This window comes from Podarcis erhardii (genome assembly GCF_964252035.2).
Source record: "Podarcis erhardii genome assembly, chromosome: 3".
Taxonomy (NCBI): Eukaryota; Metazoa; Chordata; class Lepidosauria; order Squamata; family Lacertidae; genus Podarcis; species Podarcis erhardii.
In genome coordinates, this window is record NC_138507.1 from 105,323,874 (window position 1) to 105,346,747 (window position 22,874).

Below are 22,874 nucleotides of genomic sequence, written 5' to 3' on the forward strand. Positions count from 1 at the left end.
GAAGTAGAACTGGGACCCCAAGAAGTGTCTGATCCCAGGAAGGGACCTAGAAGCTTAGGGAATCTGGAACCAGGGTAGGGACCAAGTAAGTTGTTAGAAAAACGTAATACTCCTATGACATTGGACACTGCAACTTTAACACATCCTCTTGTCAGTGAGGTGCCTCCCGCTTCTGAGGAGACAACTGAGAGTACGTTTTGGTGCTTCCATCAACATGGAGTCACCAGAGCAAACAAATCTCACGGAGCCTAACTCACTCAAGAGAGTTCATTTGCTTGCCCAGTCTTGGACCCCAACCACTTGCGACACAAATAGCTGTGCCTACCTCACACTTCAAAAGGAAGGTGCTTGTTGAAGCAACATCTTAGCTTGCATTCAGGAATGTATCTGAACCTCTTATAAACCTGCTGAACCTTGTAACCTGTAGTGTGCCTATCTGATTGAGCATTAAAGCCTTTGGCAAAACAAGAGCTGAGAATTCGAGTACTTTGTCTGGCAGTGAGAACCAGGACAAACCCTCAGAAGACAACAGCAAAGGTTTAACTAAAAAAGTGAAAATTTTAACAAACTGAGCTAAATTGGGTTGTGGAAAAGTAAACACTTTCTTCTCCCCTAACAATAATGCAGATTTCAAGCCTTGCATCTCGGGAAATAAAGAGAGAGCCAAGAATTTCTAATAGGAACAAATTGGACTTCTTCAAAATCCTGCCTTATAGGAAGTTCAAAGAAGACTAACCAGGTGGCCTGTTTGCCTGCTCAGCCAGGTGCTATCCCTTGATGGGGAACTTCAAGGAACCTGCTCTCCCTTCTTACGGTTCTTTATCTTTTAACCAGACTTTGACCAAACAACCCTTCAAACAGAGAAGCAACTGAAATATAGGACTGTCATATTTAAAATAGGACTTATATTCACATTAATTGGGTACTATTTTTCATTCCCACCACCCCTGAAATAACAAAAACAGTGCTTTTGGGAAGAGATAGTAGCACAAGGAATTTTATTGTGGTTCAATATAAGATTATCTAACTATTTTTAACATACTTGATTGCAATAGTGCTGTGGATCACCTGACTTTAAAGCAGTGCAAAATATTTGAGTTTAAGAGTCATCTGAAATACAACAAAAACGCTGACACTTTTGGCATATTAGTAACCACCAACATTTTCACTTTTTGTAATTAATTATCTTTACCTCCAAATGTCTGTAAAAAATAAAAATAAAAATTTCCTTACCCATGTGCAGGGAAAAAAAAAGTTTTACTTACACCTCAAAAAAAGTATAAAACTTCCTGAAATATCTCAGTCTTCAACGCTAGAAGGTCTGATGCATAACTCCCACCTAGTACATGCAATGAGATTATACACATCCCTGAAAAGAATATAACCCTATTCTGGTTCCCCAAGTGAATACTATTTAAAAAATATAAAAGAAGACATTTAAAAGCTTTGGACAAGTGACTCACCAAAAAGCCGCCATCAATCAGCAGCATCAGAAATACAGGAAGAAGTGCAAGCACACTGATTGCAGTGGCCACAAAATGTATGAGCACTTAAAATAGCATTTTAAAAGTATTTCACAACTACTGTCTACGAATAGCCACAGCTGGCATATCGGCTGCAACTGGGGGGGGGGAGCACTCTTAGTCACTGAGAATACCTCTCCCTCAAGTGATCATGATGGATCCAAGAGTACTCCCAAGCTATTCATCTGCACCTTCAGGTAGAGTACAACCTGTTAATCTCCTGAACTTGGAAACCACTCACACATAGAGCTTGTGTTACTAGGATTCAGCTTCAATTTACTGGCCCTCATGTAGCCCTTACCAACTCCAGACATTAGTCCAGGATTTGCACACTTTCTCCTAAGTCATATGTTACAGAAAAGTAGAGTCAAGTGTCATCAGCATACTGGTGACACCTAGGTCCAAATCTGCTAATGACCACTCCCAATGGCTTCAAATAGATGTTAAAAAGCACTGGGAACAATATAGTATCCTAAGTGACATCACAGTCACAGTATGTCTTCCCTGCGGACTGATCACTAGGGAAATCACTCAGCAAAACTGGGATCAGACTAATCTACTTCCACATCCTGTTCTCACAGTAGCCAATCAATTGTCTATGAGAAGCTTGCAAGCAGAACATGAGCACACCAGCAATCTCTCCACTAGAGATTCTCAGCAACTGGTATTCAAAGACATACTTCATCGAACAGTGGAGACAGAACATAGCCTTATCCTGCATGAAGTTGTCTAATCCTCTTTTAAAGCCATCCAACTGATGGTAATCAGATCTTGTGGGAACTAATTCTGCTGTTTAACTATGTGCTGTCTGAAGAAGGACTTCCTTATGTCTATCCTAAATCTTCTGGCATTCAGCTTAATGGGGTGGTCTGGGTTCTAGCACAATCAGAGAGAGAAACATTTCTCTAGCCTTCACACCATGCATAATCTCATACACCTCTGTCATATTCCCTCTAAATGTGGTTACCTTTCCTCATAGGAGAGCTGGTCCACCCTCTTGATTGCCCCTTTTTCAAGCTCTACAATATCCTTTTGATGGGCGGTGACCAGAATTGTACAAAATATTCAAAGTATGGATGCACCAGAGCTGTACAATGGTACTATGATATTGGCAGCTTTATTTTCAATTCCTTTCCTGATTTTCCAAACATGGAATTCATGCTTTTCACTGCTGCTGCACACCGGTTCAACATTCTTAGTGAGATATCCACCACGACCCCCAAGGTCTCCTTCCCAGTCAATGCCAGTTCAGACCTCTTCAGCATATGTGAAATTAGGATGTTTTGCCCCAATGTGCATCACTTTACACTTGCTTACATCGAATCACATTTTAATGTTAAGTCACCCAGATTGAAGAGATCCTTTTTGAACTCCTTGCAATCCCTCTTCTTTTTAACCACTCTGAACAATTTGGTATCATCAGTAAAACTTGGCTATCTCACTGCTCACCCAATCTTTTATGAAACAGCTATAAAGTACAGGATTCAGTACCAATCCTTGGGGATTACCGCTTCTTACATCCCTTCATTTATCCCTACTCTCTGCTTCATGTTCCTAAACCAGTGCCTGCTAAGCTTGTTCAAGAGTCGTTGGCAAAGTGCTTTATCAAAAGCTTTTGAAAGTCCAAGTACACAAAGTTGACTGGTCACCTCTTTAAGCTTATTGACACTCTCAAAGAACTTTAAAAGGGTACTGAGACAGAACTTGTCCTTGCAGACATTATGCTGGTTCTGCTTCAGTAAGACTTGTTCTTCTATACGCTTGGTAATTCTTTTGTTAATAATGCTTTCCAGTAGTTTTCCCCAAACAGGCATTAGGCTAACTGGCCTAGGATCCATTTTTTAAAACTGTTGTTACATTAGCCACTTTTCAGTCCTTAGATATATAGGCTGCTCTTAGGAACAATTTACATATTTTTATTAGAAGATCAGCAATTTCACATCTGAGTTCTTTAAGAACTCTCAGGTGGATACCATCCAGGTCCAGACCTGGTGATTTGTGATACCCAAAACAATAATTCAAATGCCCCAATATCTTAAGACTGTCAGTGGCTAGAAGAGATCAGAATGGCAAGAAAATACAGTATCCTAGGTTGCTGAAATTTCCTTGATCAATCAGGTCTGACATTAAAAAATACAGGGCTAGATGGACCATGGGTATGACAAGTGATATTCTTAGTCACCAGATAACTAAGTTATGTCACGAGATATCTAGATCCAACAACAAAGGCCAACATTTAACCCAAAATAATGTCTAGTGGGAAAGTATGAACTTCAAAGCTCAGGAAGTGGCTACAATATGTACTGATATAATCTCATTTGGCATACCATGTGGTGTCCTATTTGGAAGATGTGACAAATGAGAAAGCACTGAAATGAGAGCTATAAGAATAACAACCTTAGAAAGCCTGCCATTATATAACAAACTAGATTATGATATGAAAGAAGTGAGGCATTTGATCTACTGGAGGACAAGAAGTGTAATGGTTTAAAGTACAAAACTGATCCAGAATAGGGGGGGGAAACCTTCACATTTTCAAGAGAAAGATATCAATCCAAAAGGACGAAGAAGCTGTTAATTCCCCATCCTTAAGATTTTGTTCCCAAAAAAACAAAGGTTTGTTTTCTTCATGACTATTGCAAGTTTGACATGCAATAATAAGAATAACCAAAAATATTATAACTTGGGAAAATTCATTACCCATGCTACTCTTATTGCCTACTGTTACAGGCTACACACCTTCTCGCACTTAGTCTTCAAAGCACTGTCACCCCAGCCAACTACCTGGTCACCTGAGATTACTGCCTGACTGCCACAGAGCTTTTGTGCTGTTAGCATACCATAGGGAATCTTAATTCAAACTGAGCTTCTCCATTCTGCTCAAGCTCAGCCAATTTTGTCACCTTCTCTCAAACCAGTCTGTGCATCTTCTGCCATACCCTTTCTTTCTTACGTTTGGACTTTTCTGCCCCTTCATTGCCATTTAACACTCCCATCTCCATTTTCACCATCAAACCTCAACCTTTTATCAAGCCCTGCCTGCCTAATGTAAGCCTCCAAGCTATTTTTTCATAAAATTTATATGCTTCACTGTAAAAAAAAAAAAGTTTGCAAAAAGATAGAACAAGAAAATCAAGAAAAAAATCACAACAATACTTTAAAACATACAAAAAGTTACAATACTAAAACAGATTGGAATTCTCATCAACTTTCAAATCACCTGGGTAGGCTTAGAGAGCGGATATTCCTGTTCACAGGTCTTCTTGCACACATCAAAGGTTACCAACTCATGACCCTCTTTAACATGTGCCTCTTTACCTCAGTCATAGGGCAGTTGGTTTTCTGAACACAATGCTAGCCACGTCTACTCAGGGTATGTCTTCCTGAGGTAAATGGGCCTTACTTCCAAGTATGTAGGCTCAGGACTGCGGCCTCAAGACTTAATAGTCTTATGGGGGTACACACACCCTGTTTGACAGTTACGCGTATTACTTCCGTGTCTGAGGATTTCAAGTCAGTCCTGCTGGGGTGGGTCTGGGCTTTGGCCTGGCAAGTCCTGCCCTGACGGCCTCGCCCCCCGCTGTAGTGGAACATGTGCCCTGCTCCCATGGGCCCACAGGAAACCGAAGCTCGCCGTGGCCAGCTCCCTCCACGCCCATATTAACCAGCATCTCAAAAAAAGAAATAAAAATGAAATGGCCAACTGCACCCCTCGCCGCTGTCCCCAAGGACAGTCCCGCAGCCCAGAGCAGCCGCTCCCACGAGGCAGCTCGACGCCCACCCCCAACCCCGCCTCACACTCCGCCCCCGCGCGCCTCGCAAGGTAGGCGCGCGAGGCCCTCGAAGCCCCGCCCCCTCCTCACCCCTCCGCCTGCACTGCAGCTCGTTCAAACTCGGCCGCCCGTTGCCCAACGCCCACAGGGGTGGGCTCCTCCTGCTCGCCACTGGTCGAACGCCCCGTCAATCCCCACCGGCCCCCTTCGCCTTGAGGGCATCCTGGGAGCTCGAAAGGCCGTGTGTCCCCCCCCTCTCCCCCCACCCCGAGGAAGAACTACAACTCCCACAATGCACCGCCGGGCCACACTGGATCTTGTAAGGGGGTTCGGGCTGGGCCGTGTCACCCCCCCACACACACACACACTAGGACACCCCACCTTCTCCCCCCCCCGCAAAGTGGTCCGGTTATAGCGCGGGGCGGGGGCGCCCTCCCTCGCCTCAGCCCGCCCCTCCCTCGCGCGCTCACCTGGTCCCTGCCGCAGCCGTTGGTGAGGGCGGCGCATCCCCCCCTCCCCGCCCGCTGCTCTCCGTCAGTCAGTCAGTGCGGCAGCGCCGTCTGCGCGCGGCTCCCTGCCGTGCGCGGGACCGCCTGGGGCTGCTCCTGTTCCTGTGGGAGGGGGTCGCCCGGGGAGCATCGTCGTCCCCCCTCCCGCACCGGCCTCGGGATGGGTCCGCGGCGGCGGCGGCGGCGGCGCTGGTGGCGGGGATTCGCCCACAATGCACCGCGCGCCTCAGCATCAGCATCAGCCTGACATCAGCTCCAGCCTCCGCAGCGCCGCCCCGCCCCGCCCTGCCGGCTTGCACCGGGACTTCAGGTGCTGGCGGCGGCGGCGGGAAGAGGGGGCACGCCGCCGCCACCCCACCCACCCCTCCGCCTTGCTGTCCTGGCCGCCGCCACAGATGAGGCTGCAAGCTCCCTCGGCCAGCCTTAGTGCAGGAGGCCGGCCATGCCTCAGCCTTGTTCTTCTTGCAGCGGGAGTCTCCTCCCTGCGCTTCCAAGTTCTCCTAGAGATAATGCTGCAATAGCCCGGTGGCGCTGACATGGGGTGGCGTGACACCGCCGGGCACCTCGCAGCACTTCGCCAGCCTGACCCTAGACGTCTTGCTGCCGGAGGAAGCTTCGGAGCACATGAGTCCTGTGCTGTCTGCTCATTGAAGGGTGGTATATAAAATTAATTAATTAAGGAAACAACGTAGAAGATCATAGGAAATGGAAAAGTTGTTCCATTTTGGCTTGAATGCTGAGGAAGATAAGGTGGTCCCTGGTTCCCCAGGCATTTCTGGAGCTGAAAGTGAAATTCTGCTGTGCAGTACTGTACCGTTAGAATCATAGAACTGTAGATCTGGAACAGACTATGAGGGTCATCTAGTCCAACTCCCTGCAACGCAGGAATCTTTTGCCCAACATGGGGCTCGAACCCACAATCCTGATTGAGCTATTTGGTGCTGCACGTATGTCATGTATGTGATATTTAGATTGCCTTTTTGCTAAATGCAAAGCAGTGTGGAAAAACATTAAAATGTACTATGAAATAGCAGCAATAAATACTGAAGAAGCAGAACAAAAGCATTTGAAAAGTACAGGAAACTTAGTTTTATGGTTGGTGGCTGCATGTACCGGTAAATAATGAAGGGCATGATGGACCTCCCTGGGAAGTTGATTCCAAAGCTGCATTGCCACTATGGAGAATGACCTAATTTGGGTTCTGCAAGGGATTTCACTTCTATAGGGAGTGCACTGCACTCTGACAAATATTAAAGCGAGGGGACCATGGAAGGGAGGGAGCTATGTTACTGTGTATTAATAAAAATGAATCATACTCATCTTCCACCCTGGGACCCGTGAGAAACTGCCATATCAAGAAAAATAAGTTTTGTTTCCTATAGAGGAATAGTTCAGATTTTGCACAGTCCTAAATTATATGAAGAAAGCAAAGTGCCCCTGAGCATGTACTAATGAGAAATGTTACAGAACTATGAGGTAGGACATATGGCTTTACAAGCTTCTCAGTATTTTTTTACAAATAATGTAGCAGGGTACATTTTCTCTTGGCTTATGCTAATTAGAAAGTGCTAACTGCAATAATAATAATAATAATAATAATAATAATAATAGCAAATGACGTATTGTGGCTGTCCTGTTTGCTCTCTTCACTAATTTCACAAACCCCAAGACATTTCTTATCATCCTCTTATCATCCTCTACTTGCCTTGGTCTGCTTGCTAACTTGAGACTTCCCTTTGCTCTTCTCTCCATCCACTCAAGTTGGAACTCAATTAGATTACTACATAATACCACCAGGTGCTGCAACTCTCCCAACAAGTTGACTTCACCCCTCCCCCTGAGACAGAGGGATGCCAACAATTTAAAAATGCTGAAACAAGCAAAATAGCATGATATCTGTGCTGGCTGTTAGAAACAATTTTAAAGCTCCGAGAGGTGGTAGCTAGCGCTAGCAGGAGCCTTTGGACTTTGCCGACCACCCTTGCCCAGCACTTCATAATATCATGCCTCACCAAACAGCACCCTTATCAGTAGAAAGCAGGAAAATGAGAGATGATCCTTACCTCCTGAAACCAATGCAGGTGTGAAACACTAAGGACTTGTCTACTAACCCACAGCGGGTGGCGCTGTGGGTTAAACCACAGAGCCTAGGGCTTGCTGATCAGAAGGTCGGTGGTTCAAATCCCCGTGATGGGGTGAGCTCCTGGTTGCTCGGTCCCTGCTCCTGCCAACCTAGCAGTTCGAAAGCACATCAAAGTGTAAGTAGATAAATAGGTACCACTCCGGTGGGAAGGTAAACAGCGTTTCCGTGCGCTGCTCTGGTTCGCCAGAAGCGGCTTAGTCATGCTGGCCACATGACCCAGAAGCTGTATGCTGGCTCCCTCGGCCAATAAAGCGAGATGAGCGCCACAACCCCAGAGTCATCCGTCCCTGGACCTATCAGTCAGGGGTCCCTTTATCTTTACTCTTCCACTTGTCCCATGCCAGGAAAGCATGGGCTCAAGCAGTGCTTGCATTTGACCAACTGCTTTCCACTGGAAAACCCACTCTTTAGGGTTAAATCAGAACAAACAGCTATCAGCAGAAAACCCAATTCCAGTTTGCCCCAATTCAGCACTAAACTGTGAGTTTTCCCAGGTGAAAGCAGCAGGGCAAACAGAAGCGTGGAAAAGCCCTTATTCTCCCTTCAGAGCCTCTCCCCACATCCCTTGCAGAGCACATAATCAAAATTCTCTGTGTGTAGTCATCCATTCACTCATCTGAAATTTACAAGTATGTTCAGTTTATAAACTAATTCGAAGATGCATTGTCTCCTTTTCTTGAGACAGAGATGACGTATGATTCAAATTTTCCAGCAGGAACAAGCAAAAGGTTTGCTTGTGAGCAAAGAGAGCACATTCTTATTCTTTATGTATCATGAGGGAAGTCTAGTGACTGTACAGACATTTGTGCAGCCACCCTGGAAATGCCAGTTGGCTACTGAAAAGCAGAAAGAAAAATGAAAAGCAACTGGAAATGAATAATAATAAAAAATGAAGTGAAGCAATCAGCCTGGTATCGTCCACATTGATTGCATAATGAAGAGCCAAGATCAGTTAAACGTTCCAAGCCATTCAATTTTCATTTCATAGCAACTCTCAATTGGGAATTTGGTTATCCAATATAATCATGAATCCCAAATCTGTAACTTAAAAGGGTAGGAAGGAACTGAAGCAGGGACCTCTTCAAAAACCTGTCGGGTGGACAAGCAAAAAGGAGCAGAACTATGTTGCTCTTTTGCTCCAATCTGTATAGTGCTCTCCAGCAACTCTCCACTGTCTTCTATTTTGTTCAAGCCTTTCCTGATTAGTTTCGACCACAAAGTAACTATGCTTGAATTATGCTTCAAACTTGGCTGCTATCTTCTCAGGAGGGGATCTATCAGTCACTTCTGTTGCTGTAATTTGGGAATATGTGCGAAATTGCACCAACTGCTTGCAAGGCCTGTCTGTCTGTCTGTCTGTCTGTCTGTCTCTCTCCCCCCCCCCCCCCCATGTCTGATTTTTGTTCAGGGTTAGGATGCCAGTTGTGGTGGGCCTTTTGAAACAGTCCAAAGCCATGGACCTCCGACATGACTCATCCACTCTCCATTTCTCCAAAGAATGTGTGTATGTGCACTGGCAGGTAGAAAGCCAAGGGTGCATTAAGCAGCAGGGCAATAGAGCAGTAGTGAATTGTGGTGGTGGTGGATCTCTCTCCAAACTTGGATTTCTCTGCACATTTTGATCTCTCTTAACCTCTAAAACCAGGTTACTGTACTTAGTAGTAATAGTTTATGATGCACCAGCACATCTTAACTTTGTGTATATAGTGTATCTGGATCATCTTGTGTCTTGAGGCAATAAAACACTTTACACGGGAATGTGTGGGCAAGGAGTTTTCTTCACATTCAACTCTGGAAAGGCAGACAATTGGAAAAGAAGACTATGATGCTTTGCTGGACACTTCTAATGGTCACATTGGTATAGGTGTGATATCAAAACACTATCAACTTCACACTTTGACACTCATCCCTCTCCAGCCCAGTATTTATTGGTATTCCTTTATATTCAGCACCCTATACATATAACTTTTCTGATTTATTTTGAAAGTTTGTTTCTCCCATCATTCATACTTCAAATTCACGTAGAGCTAAATTTCATGGAGGCAGATATTTGTACCCCTGCAGTGCTTCGCCATGGACAGGCCCTTAGGAACTGAACATTAGTACACCAGTCACAGAGACGGGAATAGATAGGGTGATGAGTGAGGCTGGTGGCAAGGTTAATTAATTCTGGAACTATGGGGCACGGAAAAGCAAGAAGCAAACACTGCATTAAAAAAACCAAAAACCTTGTACTAAAAAGCCCGCTCACGTGACTGAGACTACTGCACAAATGTGACTGAGACTAATTGAGAAATGTTTGGAGTTTTGATTTTTTAAAAAATAAAAAACACCCTTGATGTTACCAATGAGACATAGGGATTCACCTGCAGCAGCACTGCATTTCTGCTAACCTCTATTTTAGCCATAAGCAACAGGAACTGGGAAAGTGTGGGAAGCAGGATAGAGAACCACACTAAAAAGATGGTAATAAAAGAAAAAAACTGTTTATTACATAAACAGGTGGTGTATAATCTTGTTGTTTCAGGATTCTTTTTGATTTTCAAGAAAAGATAAAGCATAATAATCTGAACAATTTCAGCTTCTTCATATATATATATGTGTATATATATATATAATTATTATATATATATGAACCCTCTGAACCTCTACATCCTGCAGAATTCCTATCTGAAGGAAGAGAAGACGATTCCAATGACAAAGGAACAAAAAAAACCCCCCACAGAAAACTGACCTCTCAACGAAAGAGGTACACTCAAAACCATGTCCATTCAAGAATGCTGGCAACCCACAGAACTACCTGTCAGACTCAGAGCAGGGCACTTGAGCTCTATTTCAAAAAAAATCTTTAACTATTTCACCAGCTCTCATTTCCAAACACACCCAATGACCTAAATTACCTTCTCTCTAGTTAGAACATTCCTCCCTGGTCACTCAATCCAGCAAAGAGCTTTTCGCTGCAAAGGAGTGAACAACTCCGCCCCTAGTTTTCAGACGTGTGCTAGAACAGAAATGAGAATCGCCTTGGCAGACAGAGGCCCTTAAGAAATATTTTGTGCGTGCCTGTGTGGTGGGTGCACATTCCATGTCTTTACCCCACAGGGAACATCACTACTGAGAACCAAAAGCCACTGGGCTAAAAAGCTGGCACTCAAGGCTGTGTCACTACGATTCCTGGGCCATTCGCCATCGTCAGGCTAGATTATGAAATCAAGTAGGTTTTGCCAAGGCTGGATTCCTGGGTGATAGCAGCAAGTGTGGAAATAAGATACAGGAAATACAGGCAAGAGTGGTGTGTAACTTTTCACACGGACATAAATGGCATGTGGTGTGCCCTGAATCTCTCAAGGTTGAAGCCTGTAATGGGACGAGATAATGGCTGGACTTGTTGCTAGATTGGTACTTGGGTTTTATTCCCCAAAGAAGAGCATGGGGGAAAAGCTCACAGATGACAAAGAACACACCCTCCCCACCACCGCTTGTGCCAAGAGCTGATGAAGTTCCTATGTAACCGGGCACAGCAGCCCTGCAGGTTGTACCAAGAGAGTCACAACCAGCCGTCTCACAAGAGGAAAGCACCCTTTTGTTGTAAACTACCATACAAACTCCCGCCTGACTGAAATCTAGTTCTCCTTGCTGTCCTTGGACTATGACAGAAGCAGAGCAGAGAGTGCAGCCGGGACAAGGCTGTCTGAGTGACAGGCAATGTTTTACTCCAGGATTCTCTGGTGTGAATTTGGGGTGCCAGGAGGCCAACTCTACTAATAAGCGTCGTCAAAAAAGAAAGAATCCCTCTCCAGATTCTCCGATTCATCATCGTAAGAAATATTGTCATCATCGAGATCTTCGTCATCATACTCCTCCTGCCACTCGGGGACGTATTCTTCGTCTTCATCTTCGTCGTCATCCTCTTCCTCTTTGCCACCATCATCTGTGTCGGCTGAATCGGATACCTCGTCGAAAACAAGCCTAGGCGGAAACAAACCCTTGTAGTCAGTGCACCTTGCACATTTTTAGCCAACAACCACGAGAAACGCTATAAACACAACAGAAGATTGGCTAAGACCTAACAGAACTCAACTACTGTTGGGAGTTTCAGGGAAACGTGATTGGACTTCTGAACATCTGGCAATCCTGGGTGAGGACTGCTACCACCGTTCCAGCAATAACTGGATAAATTGTGTATTTATATCATTGTAATTGCTGCTTCTGCTTTGTTTTTATCTGCACCTTGTATTCTTTGTTTATGACAGTATTTCTTGCTTTTAATTTACATTCTTGTACCCCACCCTGGTATCGTACTTTGAAGGAGAGTGGGTTTAAAGTAATGTAATTTTTAAAAAATACATACAATATTACAACTGCTAATACCTCAGGGGATGGCACATTCAGAGTCTTAACTTGCTCACAAGAGCCCCTCACCTGGTCCATCAGGCCACAGGTTAAGAGTAGCCCAAATGACAACCTGTCTTGCTCACTGTGCAAAAAGAAAATTAAAGTATGCAGGAAGAAAAGAGCGTGTTAAATTGTTCAGTCCCCTGTATGCTCAGATTAGGCAGTAACTCTAGATATGTTGTACCTGACTAAGAATGCAAAACTTACATTTTGTCTAAAATGTATAACCTGTTCTTAGAATGGGAAACAAAAGATGAGCTAGTTAAAGCTTCAATGACACACTGGGCAATAAATACAGGACACAACATAGATTTTAACCTATGGAAGAAACTTTGGAAAAGCGACTTGAAATTGACAGCATGTGATTCTTTGAAAGAGAATTATTTGAAAATGATCCAAAGATGGTATCTAACTCCGAGTAGGCTTGCTAAGTATTACAAGACAGAATGAGATAAGTGCTGGAAGTGTAAAGAGGTGGAGGGAATGTTCTTTCATATGTGGTGGACATGTAAAAAGGTAAAAGAGTACTGGGAAATGATTTATAATGAACTGGGGGGGGGTGTTTAAAATTACTTTCCCCCCAAAACCAGAGTCCTTTTTACTGGAGATAACTCAGACTAAAATCCCCAGGTGTCAGAAAAGGTGATTTATATATGCAACAACTGCAACCTGTGTTATGTTTGCCCCCAAAATGGAAAGTGAGGTCCCAACTAAAGAAGATGGGCAACTTAAGTTGAAAATGCTGGCAGCATTAAGATGAATTCAACAGAGTAAATAATTTTTGATGGATGTAATAGTGGAAAACCGATTGGAACAGTTACTGTAAAATATGCGGGGATGTAAGATATGCAGAATGAACCATGGAAGGAGAAGAAGGGAAGTCATTGGATATGTTAAAGTATGTAACATGTTTATCTGAAATTGCAAAACAGAAAATTTAATAAAATTGAGAGAGAAAGAGAGAGGGGGAGGGAGGGAGGGGGGAGGGAATGCAAAACCCACCATCTAGTCCTACTGCGCATGTCACCCCTGCAAGAAAACTCACTCTTTATAAGTAGGCGTGGCATTAGGCACATTGGATAACTTCATCTCCCTCTGTTCAGAGCCTTGTCGGGTTTGGAATCCCACACGGAAGTCCTGTCAGGATATAATGAAAGGTCAGAAAATGTCACTGGCAGCCGCTCCAAAACAAACTGCACCACAGCATTTTCCATTCTGCTACACTGCTGGACAGAACACATTCCTGGTCAAGTTAATAGCTGTTACCTGTGTGGCATGCTGCAGAATTGCTAGGAGTCGTTCTTGGATCCTGCGCACCAGCTCTAGACCTGTATTAAAATGCTCGGCTTTGAGCAGCCGAATCGAAGAGGCAAGATCCTGGCACTGCAGCAACATCTCTTCTGAAATACAAGGATCAAAACAACATGAACCTTCAGGCTGCAGGCTGAGAAGCAGCAACCAAAAGGGTAGACCTGACTCAGCTAATCCATCCTACAAAGTTGCAGGCAGCTAGAGAACTTTCATTCTGCCTCACTTGAATTTCAGATCAGAAGAGGAATGGGGAAAATACAGGTGGAGATTCCTTTTTATTCCAGTTTTTCTGGTTTGGATACTGGGCATTTATTCATATGCATACAGAAAGGCACTCAAACTGTGTTTTTTTTTAATAGTATTTGTCCACTCTTCTCATTTTGCCTGTTATAGTAAAACTAGAGGGGGGTTTAGTGGGGAAAGGGACTGATGAAGGAATGGGGCAGGAGTCACTATGCCTACAACCTAGCCCCACATCTAGACAAGGATATGACACACCTACTTGAATGCTGTGCACTGGGGCAGAAGGCCACAGCTGGCACCTCTGAACACAGAGGAAAGGAGGAAGAGACACATATTGTTCTGGTCCCAAGCACTTCTTTTAACTACTTTTCATAGATACATTACTTAATTATTGCTTATCAGACTGATGGGGGGTGAATTAAGCTTTTAGTCATATTTAGAAGAATCATGGAGTGAAAGTCAGGCATCTGGATGAGAGCTACCCAGGTGGTTGCAATGAGGAAATGCTCTCTTGCCTTTCCTGATAATCTAGCATTGTTTGAACCTGTATTTGAAGTCAGTAGCAGCCATCATCTTGCGCACACGGTCCCATTCACTTCTACTCACCCAAAAGGATTTGCAGAGCATTGGTGTGGAGCTCCAGGTTCTCCGATTGTTGCTCCATGACGTCAATCTTTTCAGTGTCCTGGTTATAGTAGCTGTACACACAGGAGTAAGCCAGCACCTGAGAGAGAGCACAACCCACCACATTTACATACATATTACAGGCAGCTGGTTTTCTCCCTCCACTTTCCAGGCACAGCTTCCTAATGGCACTTTTCCTGCTCTGTGCTATTTCTGGCATAGTTATGGCTAGAACGGAGCCTCCATTTCTGGGCACATGTCTAGAACAGCATAGGCAACTCAGAAAACAACCTGGAGCTATCAAGATCGTAAATCAAAGCAAGAACTAAACCTTTATCCGCACAAGGACCTTTGTTGAAAGCCAGGACAGATTCCAAGAGCCTCTGGGAGACATCTGAAATATGCCTTCTGCACTGTAAGAATCAGTGCAGGTATAGCGCTAAAATATTAAATACTGCATGGCTCCAAGAAGAAAATATTTGTCTCAAATGGATGCACTGACCAGGGCTTCACCATTTTTCCCAGCCTTGCTGGCCAAGCCAAAAACTAGAGTCACCAGATGCCACCAGAATTTCCCAAAGGAAGAGTGGGGATAGCATGCGGTGTTGGGCTGCCAGCACCTTTGGACAGCAGCCCTTATTTCCACCCACCACCCTGAATAATAAATCTTCTAAGACTTTGCTGCGCTCAGGCCAAAATCCCTCCAAAATCCAGTCCTTCCATTGATCTGAATGTTGTGGATCCTCTTGGGGTTGTATTTTCTTAATGAGTTTAAACTATTGCAGAAAGAGGACGAAGGAACTGCAGCAGAAGAAAGTTGGATAGAAGAGCGGCAGACATGCATCCATGTGTGTCCCTCCTCCTCTTTCTCAGATTAATGCACTTACTTTCCGCGCTTGTTCCAGCATTTTGCAGGTGTCAACGACAAATGTCAAGGACCGAATCTGTGGCACATCACTGACAGTGGAAACCCTATTTCGCAAGTTCATGGCAAATTCCTGCAATAAAAAGGAAGAGTCTCAGCAATCCTGTCTATTCAGGAAGAACCCTTCTTATCTGCAGACATGAGCCCAGTCTTCCTCTCAAGGCACTGATTTACAACCAAACTATTATGGCCACCAATCCTGTTTCTTCACAGGAAGCAATCTTTTGGACTAGAGATGTTAGATTTGGCAAGCTGCCCAAGTGTTACTATCCCAGACAGGCAGACACAAATTCTGTGTGACAGAAGCCCAAGTGGTTTTCATGGCCAATTTCTACCACTAATACTAGAACCAGCTGCCTATGAAGTATTCTTGGATGGTAAAACTTGATGAAGAGCAGACACCGGGGCTGGATTATGTTCCTTGTCCCCGAAGTACTGGGGAGCGATCCTCACCCTTGCTTGATGATGGAAGGTACACCTTTCATTATAGTCTTGGAAACGCTTCTCCTGTCGAGCTGCTTTGCTCACCTGAGGGAGGGGAAGCAGGAAATAAGTTACCTGGAGTTATTATTATTTATTAAATTTCTAAATCACCCTTCATCAAGAGGATCACAGGGCTGTTTACAATATAACACAAATACACAATGCAGTAACAAAACAAGACCCCTCAAGGCAGATTGTTTGATTAGCCAAAGGCCTGGGAGGAATATTTCTGCCTGACACCTAAATATTTGTAATGAAGGCACCAGGTAAGCCTCCCTGCTGGGAGCATTCCACAAACAGGGAGCCACCAAAGAAAAGTCCCATTGTCGTGTTGCCGCCCTCCGGACCTCTTGTGGAGGAGGCACACAAAGAAGGGCCTCACATGATGATCACAGGGTCCGGGCTGGTTTGAAAGGAGACAAGGCGGTCCTTAATGTTGGATTTAAAATTGTTGTAACCTTAGGGTTAAGGGCAAGTGATGAATTTAAACAAATAAATAATGCAGCACCAGACACAAAGTATGCCCTGTACTAAACTCACCATAGCGGAACAATTGTAATAGTCCTTGTGGGTTGGTTTCCAAGGCTTCAGGCAGCGCCAGCAAAATCCATGGTTACATTTGGCACAAGTCATACTGCGTAGAACAGAAATAATTCCAGTTAGTTCAAGCATAAGGTGTGGCCAGAAAATTAATTCCTGGTGGCCAGATCAGGCCGCCTTCTTGGTCTGCCTTCTCTTCCTTGGCTGCACTGGGATCGCTGTGCGGGGGTAAGTAAGCTTGGCTGTGAATCCTGGAAGACCTACTCCCAGCCTTGCAGAGCCTTCCCACATGACCTGGGAGGGGAGGGCCGTGAATGACTCCAGCTACAAAAGTTGAGGCTGCTAAACAGACTCTTGGGCTGGGTTATTGTTTAGGGCATCTTGTTGTGTGCCTCCTCCACTGCTGTTACCAATATTAAATTTCTGTATCTTTATTTCATTTATACCTTCCCCATACGATTTGTGTGGAAATTGTTCTGTTTGGTTGTGTATTTTTTGATGTTTTATTTATTCTTTGCGACTATTTTTGTTCTGGCAATTATGTAGGGGCTATTTTCATCTTAAAACCACGCTCAAGGCAGCTTACAACTATGGAAAGGTAGCATATAAATAAAAGTATGCATGTTATGTACAACTAAGGCGGCATCAGACAAGAAGCCAAAGAAAGTTTGGGGACACCTCCCATGCAATCCAAGTTTGTATCATTCTTCTGCCCTCTAACTAAATAAGCTAATAAACAAAAAGGCACTCACTGCAGACAGCCCTCATTTTTCTCTATTTGAGCTTGGCAGCTCGGGCAGCGCTTGGAGATGAGTTTGGCTAAGTGCTTGCTTTGGGCTTCCATGGTCATCCCTTCATAAAACCCACCGTCATCCATCCACTGGGACATATGGCTGCAGCTGGCGGGATAGTGAGCCTGCAAGGAATTACAGAGCCCAAGCTGACTTGGGAGGGCAAAAAACCCAGGATAAAAGTCCTGTGAGGAGACAGGTGCACTTCCTCCATGGTTCATCTCAGCCTTACCTCTGGGAAATTGCAGTTGAAGCAGGAGATCCAAGAGCACTTTGAGCAGGCTTCTCCACAGCCAAGACCTTCCTTGCAGAGGATCTGATCGCAACCTTGGGGGTTGGTGCACCAGGTCAGGTTTGAGCAGCATTCAACATAACCCCTCAGGAGCGCTTTCTCATACTGCAGAAAAGAAACACACAAGTGGCAGTTCTGGAGATCTTGTGCAATTAGCAGTTAAACAAAGGTAAAGGGACCCCTGACTATTAGGTCCAGTCATGGACGACTCTGGGGTTGCGGCGCTCATCTCGCTTTACTGTCCGAGGGAGCTGGAGTACAGCTTCCGGGTCATGTGGCCAGCATGACTAAGCCACTTCTGGCGAGCCAGAGCAGCACACAGAAACGCCGTTTACCTTCCCGCCGGAGCGGTACCTATTTATCTACTTGCACTTTGATGGGCTTTTGAACTGCTAGGTTGGCAGGAGCAGGGACCAAGCAACGGGAGCTCATCCCGTCAAAGGGATTCAAACCGCAAGGGATTCTAATCGGCAAGTCCTAGGCTCTGTGGTTTAACCCACAGTGCCACGGTGATTAATCTCGTGCCAGATTTAGAGCAACTTTCTGGGACTATGAACTGCTGACCAAAAAATACAAAGTGATCTTCAACAATAGTTTTTCCTTAGACTTTCAAAGGATAAGGGATAATCGCCACCTTTAAAAAGAATGTGTTACCTAGGTTTCTCAGTTTAATCATAATAGTCCAATTGCTACAGGAGGCGTTAGTGTCATGGCAAAAGTATTAATTAATATTAGACAGAACAATAAGCCGCCCAGAATATCTACTATGGTCTTAAGGAAAGGCTAACCCTTCTGAATTTTGCAATGTACTATTATGCTTCTCAGCTAAACACTGTAAGAAGCTTGGTCGTCTTCTGAAGAAGTTAAAAACTGAGCAGAAGGATTTTTGATTCAGTTAAAGTAATTGACATTATCCTAACGTGATCATAGGCTTCAACTCATTATTGAAGAGCAGGAAGGTGTCACTCTTAGGATTTATTGAACTGTATCTCCAGTTTCAACAAAAATATTCTATACCCTGAAGGATAGCTGAGGTGAAGACCACCAAAGACTTCCTTCAGAAGATAGCTTCTGTCCAACATAATTCCAAGGTTTTAGTTTGAGATGTGTATTGGCCAATAAATGCTGAAGATGCAAGATGTTCTATCAACCTGAGTTAATCAGGTATATGAGTACAAAAACTTAAATGTGATCTCCTTGACGTATCATAGGATTATGTGTATTCTAAAACTCCATGATCACATAATGCAAGTCCAAAAACAGATATTGGACTGGGTATGCTGAAAATCTCAGCTTTAGTGTTTTTTTTCAAAATGTTTCAAGCACTTAAAGGGCTTGAGAGTGTGGAGGGCTCCGCGATGCCTAGTGACCTAGCAGAACTGAAAAAAGGAAGTGTGCTCAGCACAATTTCCAGTGATCAGGAGGTGGGGTTTCCAAACATCCCTCCTGATGAGCACAATCAGAATAGTACAGTACAAGCAAATATGGCAATCTGCAGAATTTGTTTTTTAAAAAATCAGATTCACGTGTTCTTAGAGCACACACACACACAAAATTAATGATGCAGAAGTCAGATGCAACCCTATTCATGAACCTGAAGGAAGTGAAACACAACTTATCCCAGTTCCCTACTAAAGTGGAAAAAGGCATACATTAAGTCAGTCCATGAGTCCTGTACAGTAGAACCTCGAGTTGCGGACGTAATCTGTCCCAGAGGCACGTCCACAACTTGAAGCGTTCGCATTCAGAAGTGCTGCGTCTGCGCACGCGCGCAGCGCAATTTAGCGCTTCTGTGCATGTGTGAGCAGCGAACCCAGAAGTAACCCATTTTGGTACTTCCGGGTTGCCGCGGGACACAACTTGAAAAGATGTAACCTGAAGCGGACGCAACATGAGGTCTGACTGTACACAGGATCTAACAAACAGGTGCCTGCAGGGCAGACAGCTCAAAACGTCTCAAGCAAATGAGATACAGTGGTACCTTGGGTTACATATGCTTCAGGTTACATACGCTTCAGGTTACAGACTCCCCTAACCCAGAAATAGTACCTTGGGTTAAGAACTTTGCTTCAGGATGAGAACAGAAATTGTGCTCCGGCGGCACGGCGGCAGCAGGAGGCCCCATTAGCTAAAGTGGTGCTTCAGGTTAAGAACAGTTTCAGGTTAAGAAGGGACCTCTGGAACGAATTAAGTACTTAACCTGAGGTACCACTGTTTTTTACAAGATGAACAACAGAGAAATCTTAGCAAGCAATATGCTGAGTAACCGGAGAGTTAGCATACTTGGAATTAAATGGATTAACAGCTTGACCTATTACTCAGATCCCAGGCTATAGGACACAACAGGTGTTCTCTCATAAGGAAAAGATGAAGCTCTCGCCTAGTGTGTAGAAGGTTTTGATAGATTGAGCTTGCGCGTCAGAACCCTGTGCCTACCTTGGCAATGACCTCCTTGGAGGAAATAATAGAGCGGATAAAAGCAGTAGTCGGCTGCGCAGGGCAGTCAGTGATGGGACATGTACAATTCAGAATCAGGTTCTGTTCAATCCGAGTTGTCAAGTATTCATTCCAGCAGGACTAATTGAAGAAGAAAAAACGAGAGGGAAGAAAACATGGGATCTAGAGATCTGCAGTGTTAACAACACAGGCAGCAGTGCTCCAAGTCGCCCACAAGGGGGAGTGTTTTGGAAATTTACACCACAACCGAAAGGAATACAGTGGTGCCTTGGTTCTCAAACGCCGAAAACCCGGAATTAAGTGTTCCGGTTTCTGAATGTTTTTCGGAAGCCGAACATCTGATGCGGCTGTCAGCTATTTTTTCTGGGGCACCTGCACCAATCAGAAGCTGCGCCTTTGTTTTTGAACATTTCGGAAGTCAAACGGACTTCTGGAACGGATTAAGTTTGGTGCTTTTGTTTTTGCTATTTATTTTGTGTTTTTGTGGCTTTTTCAGTTAATTTGTTTTTGTGACTGTGTGGAACCCAGTTCAGCTACTGATTGACTGATTGTGTGACTGCGGAAATGGATAAAAGCCCCCCATCCAAACAATGACTATCATCAGTGCAGGTAAGGGGGGGAAATTAAATTTTTATCATCTACAATACTGTCTTATTTATTTTATAGTACAGTACATTGATTATTGCTTTCATTCTATGGATCAATGGTCTCGTCAGATAGTAAAATTCATGTTAAATCGCTGTTTTAGGGGTTGTTTTTAAAAGCCTGGAGCGGATTAATCCGTTTTGCATTACTTTCTATGGGAAAGTGTGCCTTGGTTTTGGAATGCTTTGGTTTTGGAACGGACTTCCGGAACGGATTAAGTTTGAGAACCAAGGTACCACTGTAATGGGAGAAGGATGGGACACCCAATGTCAAAAAGCAACAATATTCTATATTCTAAGACAAGAATGGCAAGAATGCAAGCAGATACCTGCCGTCAGGACAGTAAGGGAAGCCAAACCTCACCTTGCAGCAGTAGTGCATGCAGCAGAGAACAGGTGGGTTGTCATCTTGACTCAGCAGATTCACACAGACTGGACAGTGAGTGACAGGGCTCGAGGGCTCCTGGGGGTTTCGCACTTGCATCCCTGAGGAGAACAGCAGCACCTCTGGATCCTCTGTGTAGCGCTGAATCAGAACATCCACGTTCCATTTACAGTGTATAAGCAGGTGCTGGGCTACATCTGCCGTCACGCTAAGGGTATCTGAGACCCTCTGCACCGTCTGGTTCATCAGCACCCCAACTTCGTCTTGGCTCATTGTGCGCCCCATGGGAAGCAGGACCGTCTCCATAAGAACTTGTTCTGTGCCAAGGCCAAAGGCATCCAACCTGAAGGCAAGAATGGCCATATCACAACAAGTAGTACGACTCATGCAACACATTGGCAACTAATATACACACAATAATTACCAGAATAATTATACATTCTTTATCAATCTTCTGAGAGAAATACAAAACCTTATGCAAAGCCACAGAGACTTGCGAACTACCCAACCTAAGATGAACTTATAATAAAGTCTAATTTCAATGGATTTTTCAAATGCTTAACTCAGTCTTTTGTTTTCTTTATCATTTTAGGTAAGTTCATGAAGATACCGGCAAACAACAAGTAGGCAGACAAGACGAAAGGTCTGGAGAGAGGGAATTAACACCAACAAAGGAGGAATGGCAGATGAAAATGATGGGAATATGTCGAATCAACAAATTTAACTAATGAAGTAAGAGATCGGGAAGATCCGAGTATTTAAGGAAGAGCGGGGAATGTTTGTAGTATATGTAGGGAAGTTTTTAAGGTTTGATGTTTTATCGTGTTTTTAATATTCTGTGGGAGCTGCCCAGAGTGGCTGGGGAAGCCCAGCCAGATGGGCAGGGTATAAATAATAAATTGTTATTATATTATTCAGTGCTTTTTTCTGGAGGGGACGCAGGAGTACGCATACCCCTAAACATTTTGTGAATCTTTGTACTTTTGTCCATTTACTGTATTTATTTTCCCCAATATGAACTGTAAAATGGTGATTTTCTTGAGTCAAAATGAGAGTAACCCTAAACATTTTTTTTTAGAAAAAAAAGCACTGGTATTATTATGAAGAATAATGTTAAACAGGTTAAAACGTTAGCAGGGTTGGAGTAAATCCAACAGTTTAAAGTATATAAAGATATGATGAGGAGGGAAGAGAACAAAACGTATGGAGAAATCAGAATATGCAGTCATTTAATGGGTAAATATATAGAACTACGAAAGGATGGGGAAGGGAAGTCGATGATCATGTCTGTATGAGTAAATTGAATGGAATATGGAAAATGGATTGGCTCCCAGTACGTTTCCAAGCACCATTCAAAGTGTTGGTGCTGTCCTTTAAAGCCCTAAACGGCCTCGGTCCTGTATACCTGAAGGAGAGTCTCCACCTCCATTATCCAGCCCGGACACTGAGGTCCAGCGCCGAGGGCCTTCTGGCGGTTCCCTCACTGTGATAAGTGAGATTACAGGGAACCAGACAGAGGGCCTTTTCAGTAGTGGCGCCCGCTCTGTGGAACGCCCTCCCTTCAGATGTGAAGGAAATAAGCAACTATCTTATCTTTAAAAGACATCTGAAGGCAGCCCTGTTTAGGGAAGTTTTTAATATTTAATGCTGTATTGTTTTTAACACTCGATTGGAAGCCGCCCAGAGTGGCTGGGGAAACTCAGCCAGATGGGCGGGGTATAAATAATAATAATAATAATAATAATAATAATAATAATAATAATAATTATTATTATTATTATTATTATTATTATTATTATTATTATTATTATAAAAACAAAACAAAAAAGCACGTTA

General features: G+C 44.0%; 1 protein-coding gene across 1 annotated transcript in view; it reads right to left on the reverse strand.

Moving 5' to 3' along the window:
* Positions 1–10,418: 10,418 nt before the first annotated feature.
* The window catches only part of LOC309337712 (cullin-9-like), a 55,402-nt gene continuing 42,946 nt past the window's right edge, over positions 10,419–22,874 (reverse strand). Inside the window, exons 31-41 of the mRNA XM_081854421.1 lie at positions 21,018–21,381; positions 19,989–20,129; positions 17,493–17,657; positions 17,222–17,385; positions 16,470–16,563; positions 15,900–15,974; positions 15,409–15,519; positions 14,504–14,621; positions 13,610–13,743; positions 13,389–13,480; positions 10,419–11,917 (exon numbers count right to left, since the gene is read on the reverse strand). Coding sequence (XP_081710547.1) covers positions 11,710–11,917; positions 13,389–13,480; positions 13,610–13,743; positions 14,504–14,621; positions 15,409–15,519; positions 15,900–15,974; positions 16,470–16,563; positions 17,222–17,385; positions 17,493–17,657; positions 19,989–20,129; positions 21,018–21,381 — 1,666 coding nt within the window. The 3' untranslated portion in view covers positions 10,419–11,709. The remainder of the gene's footprint in view (positions 11,918–13,388; positions 13,481–13,609; positions 13,744–14,503; positions 14,622–15,408; positions 15,520–15,899; positions 15,975–16,469; positions 16,564–17,221; positions 17,386–17,492; positions 17,658–19,988; positions 20,130–21,017; positions 21,382–22,874) is intronic.